We start from the raw sequence: 16,697 nt of genomic DNA, 5'->3' as shown, positions 1-16,697 counted from the left end.
TCCCGCACTCGGGACGGGGGAGGTCGGCCGGGGTGGCCTGCAGCAGCTGCGGTGCCGCTGCCTCGGCCGGTGGGGTTTTACGCCCCCGTTGTGAGCGGCGTCTGTCAGACGGGCTGCTCTGGAGCCATAGCGACCGCCCGGAGGAGAAACGGGCCAGAGAACAGGCGCAGACTTCCATTTTCTATCCCAGGACTTATTTGGAAATCGGGTCTCCCATAAGAAGACTGCTCCTCCTGAGCATAATTCCCACATTTCCAAAACAAACATTCAACCTTCCTTTCTTGAGTAGATGTTCTCAGACTGTTGTTTGAAACTATTTTCTTCCTCATAAACTCCTGTTGGCAATACTGAAGCGGGGTTGTTCACAATTGCCCTGTCAAAATTAAACACTGGTGTTTTGCTTTCCCAAACTGTTACGCTTTAAGCAACAGGCCTGTTCTGGGACCTGCAATCGTTATTCTAGGCCACCCCAGCAGCTATAACAAAACCATTCCTGAAGCTCTCAGGTCATCTGCACAGAGCAGCCATAGGACAGAGCAGCTTTGTTAGGATATACAGTGCCCAGGAGAGACACTGCACCTCTGTTACCAACCCTTTCATTCCTCATCCCATGTGTTTCGAATTCTGAAATTTAAATGTTGCTGCTCTCTTGTTCTTTCCTTGCCTGGTATCAGGATCTGGATGGTCCTATGTATTTATATGGGTTTGTTCAGTTCCTTTTCACTGGAATTAAGTTTCCACTGATAGAACCTACATAATTCTTAACTTCTGTATAGTATCACACAGAAGCAAATAATTAAGTTCTTTGTTAGTGACAATATTACTCAGCCAGTTTCCTTGGAATTCTGTCATGGAGGGTTTCAGACAATAAGAACTCTGCTTAGACAACTCCTGTCTGCACAGGCAGTTTGCTTTTCACTAAGTAATATTATGAGCAGGCAACAACTTTAAAACCAATCTATCCAGTTATTTAAATGATTATAATAGCACACTGACCAAATCTTTGCAGTTACCAGTTGTGTTCTTAGGTAAAACAAGCTTACCTTTGTTCAGAAAGTGAAAGGATGGAGAATATAGACAACAAAACAGTAGTGTACGTGACAAAAGATATACTATGAAGGACTCCGGCAGGGGATTGTTTTGAAATCTTTTAGCTGTTTAACTGGAAATTTTCTAATTTTTTCTTTTAGCCAGCCTATCAAAATTTGAGGCAGAAAGTAGACAACTTTGTATCGACCCACCTGGATAAACAGGAATGGAATCCAGCAATGAACAAAAACCAGTTACGAAATGGGCTAAGGCAAAGTGTGATTCAGTAAGTAAGCAACATTCTGTAAAATAATGATAATGCTATTTGATAAGTGATATATAACTGTTGTATCACCTAAGCCAATTAAGAATTTGCAGAATTAAGTTTTTCACAACACTTTCTGTTGTGCTCTCCTGAGCTTCATTATAATAGTGGATGCAGTCTTAACTCATTAAAATGCTTTCATTACTGCTTTACTTGAAATTTGTATTTTCATGAATTGAGCAGCATGGTGAAGTACTCTTATTCGCTCTCTAGCCAAGTTATTGCGGCAAATAAGCAACACTGTGCCTGCTGGCAAAACTGTACCTGATGTGCTGAGCTGAATTGCCTTAGATCCTTATTTTCAGAAAAGAGAAGAGCCTACATGACTTAAAGAAAAAATCCTGAAAATGCCAAAGCTTATTTAAGTAGACCAGCCACTAGCAGGCAGTAATCAAACTAGGCTAGCCTGATTTCGTGCAGCAGAGGGAAGCTTCTGCACAGCTATGTAAGTACATTTCCAACATGACAGGAAAGCCATCTCAAACTATGCTGCTTAGAGCTTTAGGTTTAGTATCTCTCGATGCTAACTCATTGCAGTCTGAAGCACAAGCCTTAGCTTGTTTGACTAAAAGAGAGGGAGAAGACAGTAGGGAACTTGATAATGGCATTTATGCTTATAAGGAAAGCTATTAGAATGTCTCCCACACAGAAGAAACTATTTCAGAACACTTGATAGAACCTGTAAATCATTAATATGTAACATTATTTTGTTTAATCTGTAGTTAGAGAAGGGGGTGTCCACTAGAAGTACAGAATTTCCTGTCTTTACTTGGAGTCCTCAAGACATGTTTGTCAACGCTTCCTCTTATTTCTCATTACTCTACCACTAGAATGAAGCGGACAATTAAAAATGGTTATTTCAGAGACCCATAATGGGAAGAATATAAAATGCTCCCATTAAGTAGGCTATTAGTATAAAGAATAGACACACAGCATTAGGGAGTTTGAAGAGTCCCCGTCACTCCTGTAGTTGCAAGACTGAGCACCGAGGGTGTCAAGATGTGTATGTCCTCTGTTGCATACACGTATATGTGTGCTGTTACCTGGAGGTGGCACGATGTGCCATGACCCCACTCGCTCACCAGCATTCACAGCCTTATTAGTCTTGTGGCTACTTTTCCGAGCACCAGGCAACGTCTCCATTTCCTGTCCCCCACTCCCTTGCAGACATGACTTAAGCCTGCTAGACAGCCTGTGCCCCACAATCCAAGAGTCTGACGCAGCCCCTGAAGTAATAAGTCGGTTCAATTACTAGTGTTCAGTTCCAGAAACTTTGCTGTGTGCTACATGTGCTTGTTTTTATAATTAATACCCATCTGTCTAGACTAACAGTTATAAGGAGTGAGTGACAGTAATGTCATTAGGGGGAAGGCCTCTTCTCCCTGAAGCCAGCCAAAAAAAAGACTGTACTCTCACCTGCCCTCCTTCTCAGAATAGCTTGTTTCCCTTGTTTGTGCCAAAATGTGTTTGTTTGCTTTCATGTTGACCTCATTTCCACATGAGCCCTATTAAAGTGGCTCTTGTCCAAATTGTCATTTAAGTACCTGGGAGACCAGATGTCAGTTGTTAATTCTGTAGGGAGAAGGGTGGTGGTGGTAGGGGGGAAATAGGTGATTGAAACAACTCACTGTTAAGGATCTACTGAGTGGGTTGCAGTTCTCACCATGTTAATGCTAATTGCAGTTGACAGGAGGGCTCTGGAGAATTACTGGAGGAGATTGGGGAGAAGTTTTTCAGTGGAGCTGAATGACTCCTTTGTCTTTGTTCAAGGTCAGGAATGCTGGAAGCTGGAGTGGACAGAATTATTTCTCAGGTGGTGGATCCAAAACTAAACCACATCTTCAGGCCCCAGATAGAGAGGGCGATTCATGAATTTTTGGCTGCACAAAAGAAAGAGGAAAGTGTGCCAGCTCCTCCTCCAGAGCCTGAGAATAAGGATCCTCCTGCTCCATCTCAGGATGCCTCCTAAAGGTCTTGTATCTCTGCACTTACTACTTACATTTTTCATGTACCTCATCTCCGTAGTTTGTATAAGGCAAGACAGAGAAGACGTTGTACTCTTCCTGGCTTGACAGGGAGGACACTTTGATCATCAGCATGTTGTCAATGTCCCGACAGTCATCTGAGCTGCTTCCACTTAAGTGTCTGCTAAAAATATGTTAGGACTGAAGACATAGGTATGATGTAAAACAGCTATCAAGGAACACTGTGGACTCTGCCAGTGCTGGTTTTGGATCAGGCCAAAAGGCCTTTTATTCCTGTAAAAGCATATCTAGCAGTGATTGACATGGAATTGGCTGGATAGCTTTCAGAACAATATCAAATGGATTAAAAATATATATCCTTTACTGAAATACAGCTGGAAGTAGAGTGGTGACAAGTTATTGTGCTTTAGCACTGAAAGTTTTAGATAGCTCTTCTTTAGAACATACACTGGAGTGTTGAATTGTTGGCGACTGAAATATTCACTGCTGGAGTAAGGGTGATGTCTCTGGGAGTGACTAACTGTTCTTTCCAAATTGACTGGTTTAAATAGAGCAACCTATATCTTTCCAGCTGAAAGGACTGAGGGTGCCTTTGTTGCAAACAAGTTCATTCTGGCTTTTGTGATTAAAATAACTCAAGGGGCCTCAGGGGACTATAATTGCTACTCTGTCTTAACACAAATGACTATGCACCCATCTCTGCTAAGGCCCTGTATCTTAAAGTTGATTTGAATATTGAGGCCTGTGTGTGCATTCCTGAGGAATCACTATCTTGATGGAAAATTTCAATCTGCGGCTTTGCTGGGGAATTTAAAACCATACTGCATGAAAGGAAGTTAATTGTCAATTGTTCTACCCGCTAGGGCTTTCTGAAAGGAAAAACTTTCCCCTATAATCTACAGCTAATTTATTAAGAAGGAATAAGTAACCTACAACAGCTGTTCTTATGCTTGGAATTATTAGATCAATTAGCACGACTTTAATAGTAGAAGTTAAACTGCCTGTAGTATCATCCTGAGTTATTTAGTTATCTGTGACTTGCAGCCTTAATGCCTTGATAGATATTTGCATTTGTCTGGTTCAAGTAGTTTAAAGTCCATTATAACCTGCAGCTAAGTGCAGCTGTTAATTAATATATTCTAATCTATTCTCTATTCAAATGCATTTACTTGTGAAGGTACCATCCTCTAAACTCTCTTTTTTTCTTGCAGTGAGTTCCTGATACTGAGCAGCTGCAGTTGCAAAATACATGTCCTGTTAGATTGGCAATGGATTTCTTGTTCCATTTGGTGCAGGACTGCTGTCTGCCAAAGATGATTGACCTTTATCAGACCTGTGGGAAGGCATTAAAATCAGTGAAATTCAGATGCACCTGGAGTTCTGCGTTTGGAGGGACAGCCAAAATGTGAAGATGTTTTTGCTATGAACCGCAATACAGAGAGCAGCATGTATTCTTGTTAGTCATGCCTTCAGGCAAGGGGGTGGGAAGAAGGGAGTTGGCTCTTGTCTGGAGGGAACAGGGAAGTGGCTTGAGATGATACTGGACTTGGGAGCAGGAAGACAAGAAAGATGTTTTTGGGGGTGGGGTAGTCTCCTGGAGACCAAGTAAGAGCTGACAGATTTTCTTTAATAAAGCCAGACGAGAGGAAGCGTCATATACCTCTGCTGCATTACACAGCATTGAGTAGTAGGTGCCAAGTCAGGTGTAGCTCGTTGCACTGCCTGCTTTAGGAAAGACTTTTCCTGTTTAAAACTGGAAAGAACACTTCAGGATCAGTTATCTAGATAATTTCTGTTGCATCACAGGAAAATGTTTACAGTTGGCTATGACTATAGCTGATTTAATTCTTATTTCCTAGGTAACTCTGGGGAGCAAAGGGCACCAGAGTAGGTGATCAGTTTGAAACCTGTCTCTTTCAACTTGAAAGACTTTTCTTTGCTGTGAAATTTCTCAGGTGCCTAGTGGAAACTGTCCTATGCTTTCAGCTGGAATGCATGCAGTGTCCTCTGGACGACAGTCAAGTAGAGAATGTGATCAAATATTCTGCCAGCAAATGTCCATACTTTTTACAATAAAAGACTTCAAAAAGCATTTCTGACTCCTAGCTTTTTCATGATTTTTTTTCTTAAGGAAAAGCTACTTCAAAGAAATCTGGGAGCTCTGGTTGCTGGAACCCTAATGGAAGCATTGACCTGACACAGTTCATAGATCAATCCAGGTCTGACAACTGGGGCTTGTTAGTAGAAGTTATCATGAAATAAGAAGGATATTAGTAGTATTCTCCATATAAGGTCTCTCTCAAAAAAAACTAAAGTAGCAAAGAACTGAACTGACCTTACCTTATGTCATTTATGAGGTATAAATCCTGAGTAAGTTCAGTCTGGTGCTAGTGATGGTGAAGGCATGTTCAAACTTGTGAAACAATGCACTTCTGGCAATAGGCTAGAGCTGTTCCGTTTTTTTCCTTGCAGATAACTATTGTCTAGTAACTGCCTATGTCACTGAATAACATTTAATAATGTTTGAATCCTTGCTGTTCACGGGCTACATACCTCAACTACAGCCTTACCCACAGACCTTGTATGTGAACAGATACAATTCCAACTATACTCTGCTCCCTTTTGAAAACAGGCGATTTGTCGGGATGCTGTGGTTTGATCTTGTAGCTAACTCGTTTTGCTTAATACCTCCTCTCAACAGAGTTATATGCAGAAATTGAGGTGACAGAACATCTGGTATTTTAAACCCTTTACAAGAGAGCTCTCTGAACTTCACTGCAGTAAGTTTGCATTGCACAATGCTGCATAGTCCTGCTGATACAGGATTCTTCTGCCAATATTTTATCCCATTTAAGAGTGTTCTCTCAGGATGCAAACTTAAATATGTGTCCTTTTCAGTGATAACTATTGGCTACAACCTTCCTGATACCATTTGAAAAATCTGTATTTTGTGATAATCTGGTTATGTGGCTTGACTCTTGCTGTTACATAGTCTGTGTTCCTGCTATAAAACAGGACAAGGGGTATGTGAAGAAAGGGCTCTCTCCTGCATGTTGATTTGGTGGTTAAAGGCTGCTCTCCAAATCAATAGTAGGTGTTTTCCCTTAGAGCCTTAAGGGCAGCTCTTGGCTGGACAAGATCTATCTTTTATCTTCTGGTAGGGTGTCTCAACCACTTTTTTGAAACTGAGCAATTTATGCAGGGGAAAAAAAAAAAGCTCAAGAATCTAGAATGAGAGCAAGTGAAATGGATTCTAACTGTGCTTAGACAAAGTCTGGACTACAGTAGCGGTAGTTAGGGAGCAGGGAGGCCAGTTCAGTTTTAAAAAGTCGTAAGTAGAGCTGGATTTATTGCAGTGAAGAGGGAATCTGAACCTGTGTTCCCTACCTCTGACAGGTGCTCCAACAGCTGAGTGAAGAAGAATAGATTCAGCCACCATAATTTTTAAAAGGTTTTTCCATTGTTCTGTCTTTGAATGTGGTGCTGTGTTAAACTCCGAACACCAACGCTGTGCCACTGCTGTGCATGTGTAGGGCTATGCCTTTAGTTGGTCTCAGCCTATGCAGAGTGCACAACTGCAGCGACTGTGGGAACTTTCAGATCAGAGCTGAGGCACCTACTGAGATGAGGCAGCCAATCCACATTTGGGATCAGTCTTTAATGTTTGGGCTCTAAAGTCCTTGCTTTGGATCAGAGCCTTGAAAGCATACCTTATATCTAATGGGACAGTGAGGAAAACCACCAAGTCCTCATCATGATGAAGTGGCAGGTAGTGCCCTTTGATTATGTACATTTGCCCCTGGCAACAGATAGAAACAGGATTCCAGCCTTAATAGCCCAATGGTATTATAGAAATCCTCACACCAGAACAAAAGAACAAGTTTGTACCTACTGTAGAAGTGAAATTATTCCCTTATGTAGTAGGATGTTGGACTGAAGTTAGCACATTGATTAGTCAGTTTACATTGGTATGCTGGATATGTTAAATACAGTCTAAAGAGTCTGGTGAGGCAGACAGGTCTAAGACACTTGAATAATTCAAGAAGCAATTAGATGCCTCTGTGTAGCTGAAGGGGCAGGGCCATACATTAGGAGGATGAGCCTCAGTGGTCAAATGGGCCTTCAGGGTCCTCACATTGAAGTTGACTGTTCCTGTTTCCTGGACAGTTGTTTAGTACCTTGAATTTTCTCTCTCAGATGAATACATTTGTACTTTTCATAAATGTCAAGAGATTGCACACCATTTCTTCATCCAATATACTAATAATGTGAAAGAGCTTAAAAGATTTTCTGCCTCCTGGGCTTTGCCTGTCCCAACCACGTGCGTTTGTTTCGGCCCAGTCACAGGAGACCAGCTGCAGTTTAAAGAAAACACACAGGGAGTTTGAGCTGCATTCTTGGACAAAGCCTTGCTGCTCCATGGCTGCTCTGCCTGTGGAAATGCCAGAGCCAGCCTGGCTCAGCAGGTAGGTACTAGGAGGTCCAAGTTCTCTGCAGAGTCCTGCTAGCCTACAGCCATGCCTGGGGCCAGTTGTTTTACCTGTTTGCCTGTAAAGTGAAGATAACTTTACTCTTCTACATAAGTCTTGGAGTGGTAAGGGAGTCGGGTGCTATAGTTAGGCCCAATACAACAAAAACACAGAATGAAAGGAATGCATACATCAGTATATGTAGACACCAGTAAATTGTGATATACTGTACAAGTTTTAAGGATTAGACATTACAGCTGAAGTCCCATGGAGTCACCTTGAAATCCACATCTTGCTGGCCAGACTAGGGGTTTTAATTATGCCACTCAGTGTCAGGTCGTGACTTCAGAATTAGAAGCAGAGGGACTGAACTATGAACCAATGAACTCAGTTTCACAAGCCCTATGAAGGAGGAAAAAAACCTACCCAAACCCACAAACCTATCTAGAAGGATTGCATTGCCATGCATCAATCATCCCGCCACTTACCAATCACAGCCAAGTGGTCTATAAGGCAGGGCCTGAAATTCTAGCTGTTGCTTGGCTATTAAAGGAATCATCACATATTCCATATGATTAAAATACAGTAAAGCAAAAAACCACCCTGATCTTAAGGTGGGAAGCAGAAGGAGGGAGATAAGGGTGCCACTAATGATGGCCACCCGAAAAGCCATGACCAGATGTCAGCACTCTCCCCTCCAGCACGGCCTCAGCTGCTGCCCTTTCCTGGGCTGCCTTTGGGGTTGATGGATCACTCTGGTCACTTAAGCCAGACAAGCCAGAGCACAAGGAAGTGGGTTGCATTAATTAACTTTTGCCAGCTGACCCTTCTGGCAAAAGCAGGTTTGAGAAATTAGTCTGGACACCAACTGTATAGCCTGGGTTTCTGTAGCTTTCCTGCAGAGCTGGGTGTCCCAGAGGGTTTATAACCTACGTATCCAAGTCCCAGCAAAACAGAAAATGCTGCTGTCCTGCACTCTGGATAACCCAAAACTCTACTGGATACATAATTCTTAAAATTTTCAGACATTGAACCCTAATGTTCTTTAGTCATAGACAAGTATAATCAGGTTCTCTTAAGCGAAGCAACTAAATTTGCAGTCTTGCTAGAGAAAATAAAGGAGGAGAGGTTTCCTTAGTTGTTCTGGGAGTTCTTGTATCATGCAGACATCTCAGTTCATGCGTTACTTGCAGCACTGCAGAACTTACTTTCCCACCATCTGTTTTCCCTTCATGTCGAAACCTGAACGGCAGCCTTGCAACACTTCTGATGCTTTTTCCCTTGACAGTGTCCCAAATGCTGTCATGTTAGAAAAACTGAGAGAAGTCCATTGCCGTTCCCCCATTATTCCTGAAAAATGTACATGTAATGCATAGCACCAAACACACAAAGCAGTCTGGGTGGAATCACAACGATGTTTCTTATGAACATATATATTTTAGTCCAAAAAAAACCTTAGTTACAAGTCCTGAACAGGAGTTAAGTGATAATGTGTTTATAAACACATTCTTGAAACTCATTCTTGCTATAAATGATTAATAGGCATTTTATGATTTTTTTTTTGCAACTTTTCATGCAAGCATTAGATAAAATAAACGGATGCTCCCTCAGACACTCATTCAGAGACGCTTCTTTCAATTTAACCTGGAACAGATCACCAACAGAGCAAGGTAGTCACTGCAGCTCCTGACCACCTTAACAAGACCACAGTTTCACCTGAGCCCTGAGTTCTGGACACATGCATTCTTCTAGCGCTTTTGCCACTGCAAAGGCGGCTCTTGAGCAGGTCGTTTGGTTCAGGCTCAATACTACAGCATTAATTTAACATCATCAGTTCAAGAGACATCTCACCATCAGGTAGCGATGCTAAGTGGCATAGAAGAAGTAACTCACTGAGCAAAGACTCAAGCCCAGCCAGTTCTCTGCCCTCATCAGCTATTTTACTGACTAGTATCTAGTCCATTTGCAACTCAGACACTGACTCAAGTAGACTTCACCAAAACAAGCAGAATCAAAATTGCCATTATATATTTAGCTTCTGCCTAAACCAGCTGCTATTTTCCAGCAACAGTTCTTCTGTTTGTAACCACATCCCATCCTAGAGTTAGCACGATGTCTCCGTCTGGTAGAGCTGAACCCAACCCAAGTCTCCAGATCAATGCCCGAGTAACTGCAAGCAGGTTTGTTAGATCAGACCCCTGTAACTGAACACCTAAACCCAAGCATATCTGGTGAAGGGAGGACAGCCAAATGGGAGAGAGTAATATGTTAGATGATCTCTCATCTTTGGTTTCTTCCCTCATTGGTACCCAGGCCTTACTCATCCCTAAAGTACCCCCACATCATGGTAATGCAGTTCCAAGTTTAAAGTTTATTACAGAATTCACAACCAGCCCAGTTGTGAATCTTGATACCACATGAGCGAGACACCCGGATTCCCAGCCTACAGGTCAGGCAACAAAACCCCTCTCCGGGAAAGGGGAATAACTATGACCATCTGGAGGCAAGTCCAAACCACAACTCTGAATCTTTGGCACAGAGAAGGATCAAATTTGGGCCACTGTCAGGATAGTGGGTCAAAGCAATCCCTGCCCCAAACACTGAGCTCGTAATTGCCAAAGTACTCTGAATCCACACTGGAATCAATACAGGAGTCTTGAATCCAAACCACCTCCAGCTCTGCTTCCTCTCCTGTTTTCAGCACAAGCATGACTGGTTTTAACAAGGCACAGCCAATAGGCCTGGAAGAGGGTATTTTCAACGTATCATTTTGATTTTGGCCAGAAGAAGGGGCGCCGGAAAGGTTAGATATCACACCTGGAACATTTAACAGACTGTTTTACCCTTTTCACCACATCACTAGAAAGAGCGAGAGGAGCACCCACTGTCACCATGCTTCTCATATGGCAGCTGCTTCACACACACCACTACCCCAAGATTGTGGGCATCACTGGGTACCAGCTGAATTTCCTGACAGCACCTTCCTTCTCAGCAAACGTGGTATAGCTGCAACTGCAGTGAGCAGGACCCCATTCTCCAACTTTTTGCTAAACTGGAGACCAGTTTCCCCAGTTCAAACCCACAAGGAACGGGAGCAGTTCAACTCTTTCACAGATATTTTCCTGTTTATACTGTCGTGAAAATATATATTTTATCAGCTTCTTAAAGACAGGTCAGCTTAATTCCTTGTGATAAGTCAGGGGTCCCCATATCCATGACCAAAGCTCTCAAGTGCAGGGACCCCCTGCCAAAAGCTGTGTGCAGCGCAGCCATTCTGGATCTGGCCATAAGAGGGAGATAAACTATTGCTTCATTTCTCAGCCTCAGTTCTTTACAAAACCCGAGCAGGTACAGGACTCCAAAGCCTTTGCTGACTCCTGAGTGAATCAGCTCAGCAAGGTGTGGACAAAGCTCTCACAACGTGTTTCCACGAACCCTGACTATACTTGCCTAATACAAACCACACAGCAGATACTGTGATTTCTCAAGAGGTTTAATAGTGGGAAACAAATATCAATTAGGATTAGGGAGAGTTTGGGGAGAAAAGTGAACAGCCCAAGCAATCAGGGACAAAAACACAGATTTAGGGTGTGAAACTGTAAATTCTGACCTACCCAAATCTGTAATTAACTGATCTGGCCTGGTGTGAACAAGGCTGAAGCTAAAACACCAGTGCCCGGGGCCCCAGGTGGTAGTGCCACAAGATTGTATCAGAACCACAGCCTCAGATCTTGCATTTTTGTGATTCAAGTGCTGAGCCCACATCAGTGCCCAGTCAGCCTCAGAAACATGACTGGGCAGTAACCGGACCAGCAATAACTGCCCTCGTCTAGACGCCGTCAGAAGCCACGGCGCAGAGAAATGCGCTACCTCAGCCATCAGACCGGGAGCTGGCTCCACCGAAAATTCCCTCCAGCACTGGGACAAGCCCAAGGAAAGGCACCGCAGCAGAACGCAACAAGTCCAACCCACCTGTCCAGGCTAAAGGAGCGTGAGGACCTCGCATTTCACCGATTTCATCTTGCTGACTCTCACATGAGGAAATCAGTACCTTTTGCACTAGTGTCTCTATAACAGATACCTGTTTGCTTGGAAAAATAGAGAAGAAAATCCCCAAACCAGTTCAGGTCTTGTCCCTACAAAGAATTCACACGAGGACAGATGGCTGCAGTTTACTTTGCAGAGTTGGGGCCTTTGAGAAGTCCAAGCAACTTCATGCAGTAAACGCATCCATTTTGGAAGGGATTTGTAATAGAAATAGAAAGCCGTGACATCTGTGAGTTTCATATTTCATTGCAACTCTGCAAAAGGGAGATAAAATAATCCTACTTCAGAGAACACTCGTAAAATTTCACATTTTCTACGAGGGGGCAGCACAACTGTAGCAAAAAAAAAAGAAAATCCAACCGTAACTCTTCCACCACAGCACTGCCTGTGAGACACCAACACATTAATCAACCCCTTCCATCTCCTCACGTAACAGCATTCACCTCCAACAGCTCCTCCCACTAAGACTTAGTCCTCCAGGTAGTTATCTCCAACTTCTACAATCAAAACACAGCAAAACAAGGGTTGCCTCACCCAAGACAACCAGCCTCAGAGGTCACCAACACCAGCTCCTGAGCTGGTCTCCCCCAGCGCCAGACTGAGCTCCACACCTTCCACTTTCTGGCTTCTCCAACCAGCAAAAACCATGCTACAAATGCAAGACCTTGCAAAAAATACCCTACCAACATAAGACCTTCCAAGGAAACCCAAATAAAGTCCAGTTCAACCTTACCTTGCTCTGGAGAGCTGTCTGCGCTGCTCACCCCCGGCTCTGGCACACACTCTGTTCCCCAGCTGGCTCAGCCCCAGCTGCAGGGGCTCTGCCGAGCAATTGAGCTCACCTGCACCCAGGGCACACCTGAGCCCTTGCCTTCCCTCCCCACCCCAACCTCCTCCCAGGGGAAAAGCCACGCTGCTTTGCTTGCAAAAAGTGATAAGTAGCTATCTCCAACCCTGCCTGAATTTCCACTTCTTACAGAGGCACCTGGATGTAGCCGTAATCTGGTGCAAAAGCCCACCTTTCCCATAACAGCAGGGAAAAGTGGAATTTGGCAGCTGCTGGCCCCAAAGATGATACCTGATGGTTCCAGCTCACCACCAGCTCAAGCGGGCGGAATTGGCAGGTCCTCAAGGCTGACACTGCTCCCCAAAATATCCCATCCCCTTCCTCCAGGGATGTCACGAAGGTGCAAGGGGTGCAGGGTGTCCAGCAGCCACCCTCAGCAGCAGCTTAGTATAGGGACAGATTTCTTTCCCCTTTTTAAACAGGACTAAGCCCAGTGTTGTTTCTCTGGGGTACCAGGAGGGTACCAGGGCAGCTGGGATGTTGCTCCATCTTGAACAGATTTACATCGACCCCCATCGATGTTGGAGAGCCGCAGGGGTCCAACACCCGCTCCAGCTCCAAAGTGCACAGGGAGGGGTTGCTGAGGCAACAGCACGCCTTATTTAACCGTTATTTAACCCATCTCACATGCACACCCCCCACCCGCCACTGCCGACGTGCGCGACCGAGGGTACAGCTTTTATGAGGGTGGGATTTTGCAGCCGTTGGATTTATGGGCCGTCCCCAACTGCCTGGCCTGGCCGGCAGCCCCGGGACGGGGGGTTTGCAAAGCTGGGCTCCGGGGTAGACAGCAGCTTCCCCAGCCTACGGGCTGCCCTCTGCAAAGGGCAGGGCAAAGAGCTGAAAAAGAGTTTTAGGAAAAAGACAACCCTGAGGCATCAATCAAGACATGAGAAATTTTTTTTGTATTTTTTTCAGAGGGCTGTAAAAATCACAGTTTTTCAGATGGAAACCAAACTCTGTCCCCCAGACACTGTTATTTCACCATTTAGCATCATCCTCACTGTGAAACTACTGAGGACGAGGGGCTGAAATGCAGTCAGTCACCCCAGAGCACAGCTCTGCCAAAAGCTGAGGTGCTTTTTGGGTGGAAAGTAAAACATTTATCTTGTTAGGAGACTCATTGACTCTAAAACCAAATTTTCTCACAAATCATATGTTTTGGGAAGCTGGTCTCCTCCACAGAAAAAGTGGAGGCTTGGTGGGTAAACCTCACCCTGGTCCCTGCTGGCTAAGCCAGGTTTTTATAGGTTTTGTATCAATGCAGGTTTTTCTGTCAGGGTTCCATGGGAACCACTGGAGCTGGCTGGAGGCGTTGGGGAGGGGGGTGTTACATGTCCCTACCAAAGCTCCACTGCCTTCAGAGCTGCCTGAAGTAAGTTTTAGTGGGAATTTGTGTGTGAAAACCAAGGCAGTGTGTGAACGAGGTTCTGCCCCGTGTGGAAGAGCCATCTTCAAGCCGTGGTATTCTTAGGGGCAAGGGCTGGCAAGTCTGCACCACCGCAGAGTGCACCGAAGCCTGTATGAAGCCCCTGAAAGCACCCATATAAAGAGGCAATTGATTTCTTGACCTATACTGCAGGCATGGGAAATTCAGGGGAGCATGCATTTGGATATGTTTTCAATTAAATATCAGGTCCCTCTGCAGTTTGTCAATCCCTAGCGAACAGCCATTTGCAAGGAGTGCTCACTATCCCAAAGTCAGGGAAATCTTCCAAGCTCATAATAAAGAAATGTGGCCCTGTATGATTTCCTGAACAGGATTATTCCAAGTTTAAAGACAAATCTGGGTTTTGCTTTGGTTATCTGTCATCCCATCATCAGAAGCATTCATGAGACTATGAGCTGCCTTGCAGTTTGGGTCTTTCCAGGACAGATAAAACCCCCCTAGTCTGTCCCACTCAAGCTCAGCGCCTGGCCTGTTACACACAGATGAAAAACCTCTCCCAGCCAGAACAGCTTTACTCTGGCAGCTTCAGGATCTGGAAGAGAGCAGCTCTGAGAAGCAGCACAAGGGCAGATGACAGAGCTACCTTTATGGGTTTGAATCTAGCTGTGATGAATAATTTGTAATTTTTGTAGATGTAATAAGTATGTCATCCCTTCCCTCTGTGAGAGCTTTCTACTTGACTGCAAAGAGTGAAATCAAAGGGATACGAATGAAACTGGACTGAAGTGAAGGCAGAGCTCAGATACTAGCCTGCAGGACACCGAGTCACTGGGAGTTACTGGAAGGTGATCAATGGAGAACACTCCCAGCCAAACCAGCAGTTCAGACTTCTGCAAGCGTTAACCCAGGGCAGTTGCAATGCAAGAGCCCATCCAAGAGAAATAAAGACATGGAAATAATGTTCTTGGGGACTGGAAAAGGGTTCCAAAAGAAACAAGTTTACAAGATACTGGCTCATAATAGTAATTAAATGGCTCTCACTGAAAAGCAGCTAAGTGATATATAGCAAAGAATTGGTCAAAGCCCCAAGATTTTAATCAGAAAGAACTGGAGAGCCTTCTACCAGTTTCAGTGGAGAGAAGAGAGCCTGAATGGGCACAGATACCCCCAAACAGGACTCTTCAGAAAAAAGCCTGAGGAATACGAGGAGGAGGGGTCTGAAAAGAAGGCTGAATCTGCCTGTGCTGCAGCAGCACCTCGCCTGTGACTGATCTGTTCACATCCAGCGCTTTCCCCCAGCACTTGTCTCACTCTGCAAAACACCACATATTAATACTGCTGACACCATATCACCCTGAAGATCTGAAATTTATTTGTACAAAAATCAGAGGCAAGCCTAAGTGGCAATAAAGTTTCAGAAGGTCTTAAAAGTTCTGGGAATTCTGAGCATTTTATTAGGTGAACAAGCAATTCTGCAGTAAAAATAGCTTTGGGTTTTGCTGTTCAATCTTACTTTTCCACATTGCTTTGAGCTTTCAAGATGTTAAAGAGTTCAGCCTGCAATGCGCTTCGGGCTGCAGGCAGGGAATAAGTTTGTAAAACATTATGTGCCACTTCTGCAGAATATGGGAGTCCTTCCCATCAGCCATGCTCTCTCACTTCTAGCAGAAGGTGGTAATAAGCATAAAAGAAGAACAAAATCTAACTAATGGGACTTTAAACAATCAGAAAGCAAATTATGACAGCATTTATGACAGCTCAGTGCTTGGCAACACCTTCACCTTTCCCAGATGTCAGAGGATAAGCTATTTTTACTGAAAAAAGATGACAGAAACTGGGGCTTATTTGGACATCTGCAGCAGAAATTAATTTAAAGGGATTTGAGCTTTGAAAATGGGGTTTGGAGGCAACTCATTGGGCTTTGTTTTTCTGGAAGAGGGGACAGGCCACTTCACATTCTTGGTGCAGGATCAGTCTCTTCACTGGAACGCCTGCCAGTCACATTTAAATATGTACAATATTTACTTTTTTCACACTCTGGACCTTGACATTTCATAGGGTTTAATTTTAGACTTTGGCATTGGACAAGATGAAAGTGACACTTTCTCCTTTTGGGCACAACAGGGCTCCCATTTCTTTCAAGCTTTTTTTCTCACTCTGTATAGAGCAGAGAAAACTATTCCCCAAGCCACAACATTATTTCCCTGTTTCCCTTCCATCCCAGCTGAGCCATAGCTTCATCTGCCACCACCACTGTCCTCCCGTTTGCAGTTGGTGACCACCAGTGCTAACCTACGTCTGGCTCAGGTTTATTCATCCGCCGGCTCCATCATTCCCGATCGAGCCCTGTGCTCAGCCATGGCTGAATCCTCCGTTCTCCCTGAGCATCTGTTGAGTGCACCAAGTCCGTGAGGGCAGGAGCACGTCAGCTCCATGTGGCAGGAGCACTTGATCCATTGTAATATTGAGTTTCATCGTGCAGCCTGCAGTTATGTGACCCAGAATATTTGACCTGATGTCAGAGGGGGCCTCGGGCTATTGAGATATTTCCCCAGGGCACCCTGCCCTCTTTCTACCAAAGGAATATGATCCAGCAACAGGAAAG

At 44.3% G+C, this 16,697-nt stretch overlaps 1 protein-coding gene across 1 annotated transcript in view; it reads left to right on the top strand.

Moving 5' to 3' along the window:
• BOD1 (biorientation of chromosomes in cell division 1) overlaps positions 1 to 5,431 on the top strand; it is a 6,268-nt gene extending 837 nt beyond the window's left edge. The window contains exons 2-4 of the mRNA XM_009647063.2: positions 1,191 to 1,315; positions 3,125 to 3,325; positions 4,551 to 5,431. Of these exons, the coding sequence (XP_009645358.1) occupies positions 1,191 to 1,315; positions 3,125 to 3,323 (324 nt within the window). The 3' untranslated portion in view covers positions 3,324 to 3,325; positions 4,551 to 5,431. The remainder of the gene's footprint in view (positions 1 to 1,190; positions 1,316 to 3,124; positions 3,326 to 4,550) is intronic.
• The last annotated feature ends 11,266 nt before the right edge of the window (positions 5,432 to 16,697 follow it).

This window comes from Egretta garzetta, unplaced genomic scaffold, assembly GCF_000687185.1.
Source record: "Egretta garzetta isolate BGI_Z169 unplaced genomic scaffold, ASM68718v1 scaffold209, whole genome shotgun sequence".
In the NCBI taxonomy this organism is placed as follows: domain Eukaryota; kingdom Metazoa; phylum Chordata; class Aves; order Pelecaniformes; family Ardeidae; genus Egretta; species Egretta garzetta.
The sequence above is the reverse complement of the archived record's forward strand: the minus strand, read 5'-3'. Positions and strand labels throughout refer to the sequence as shown.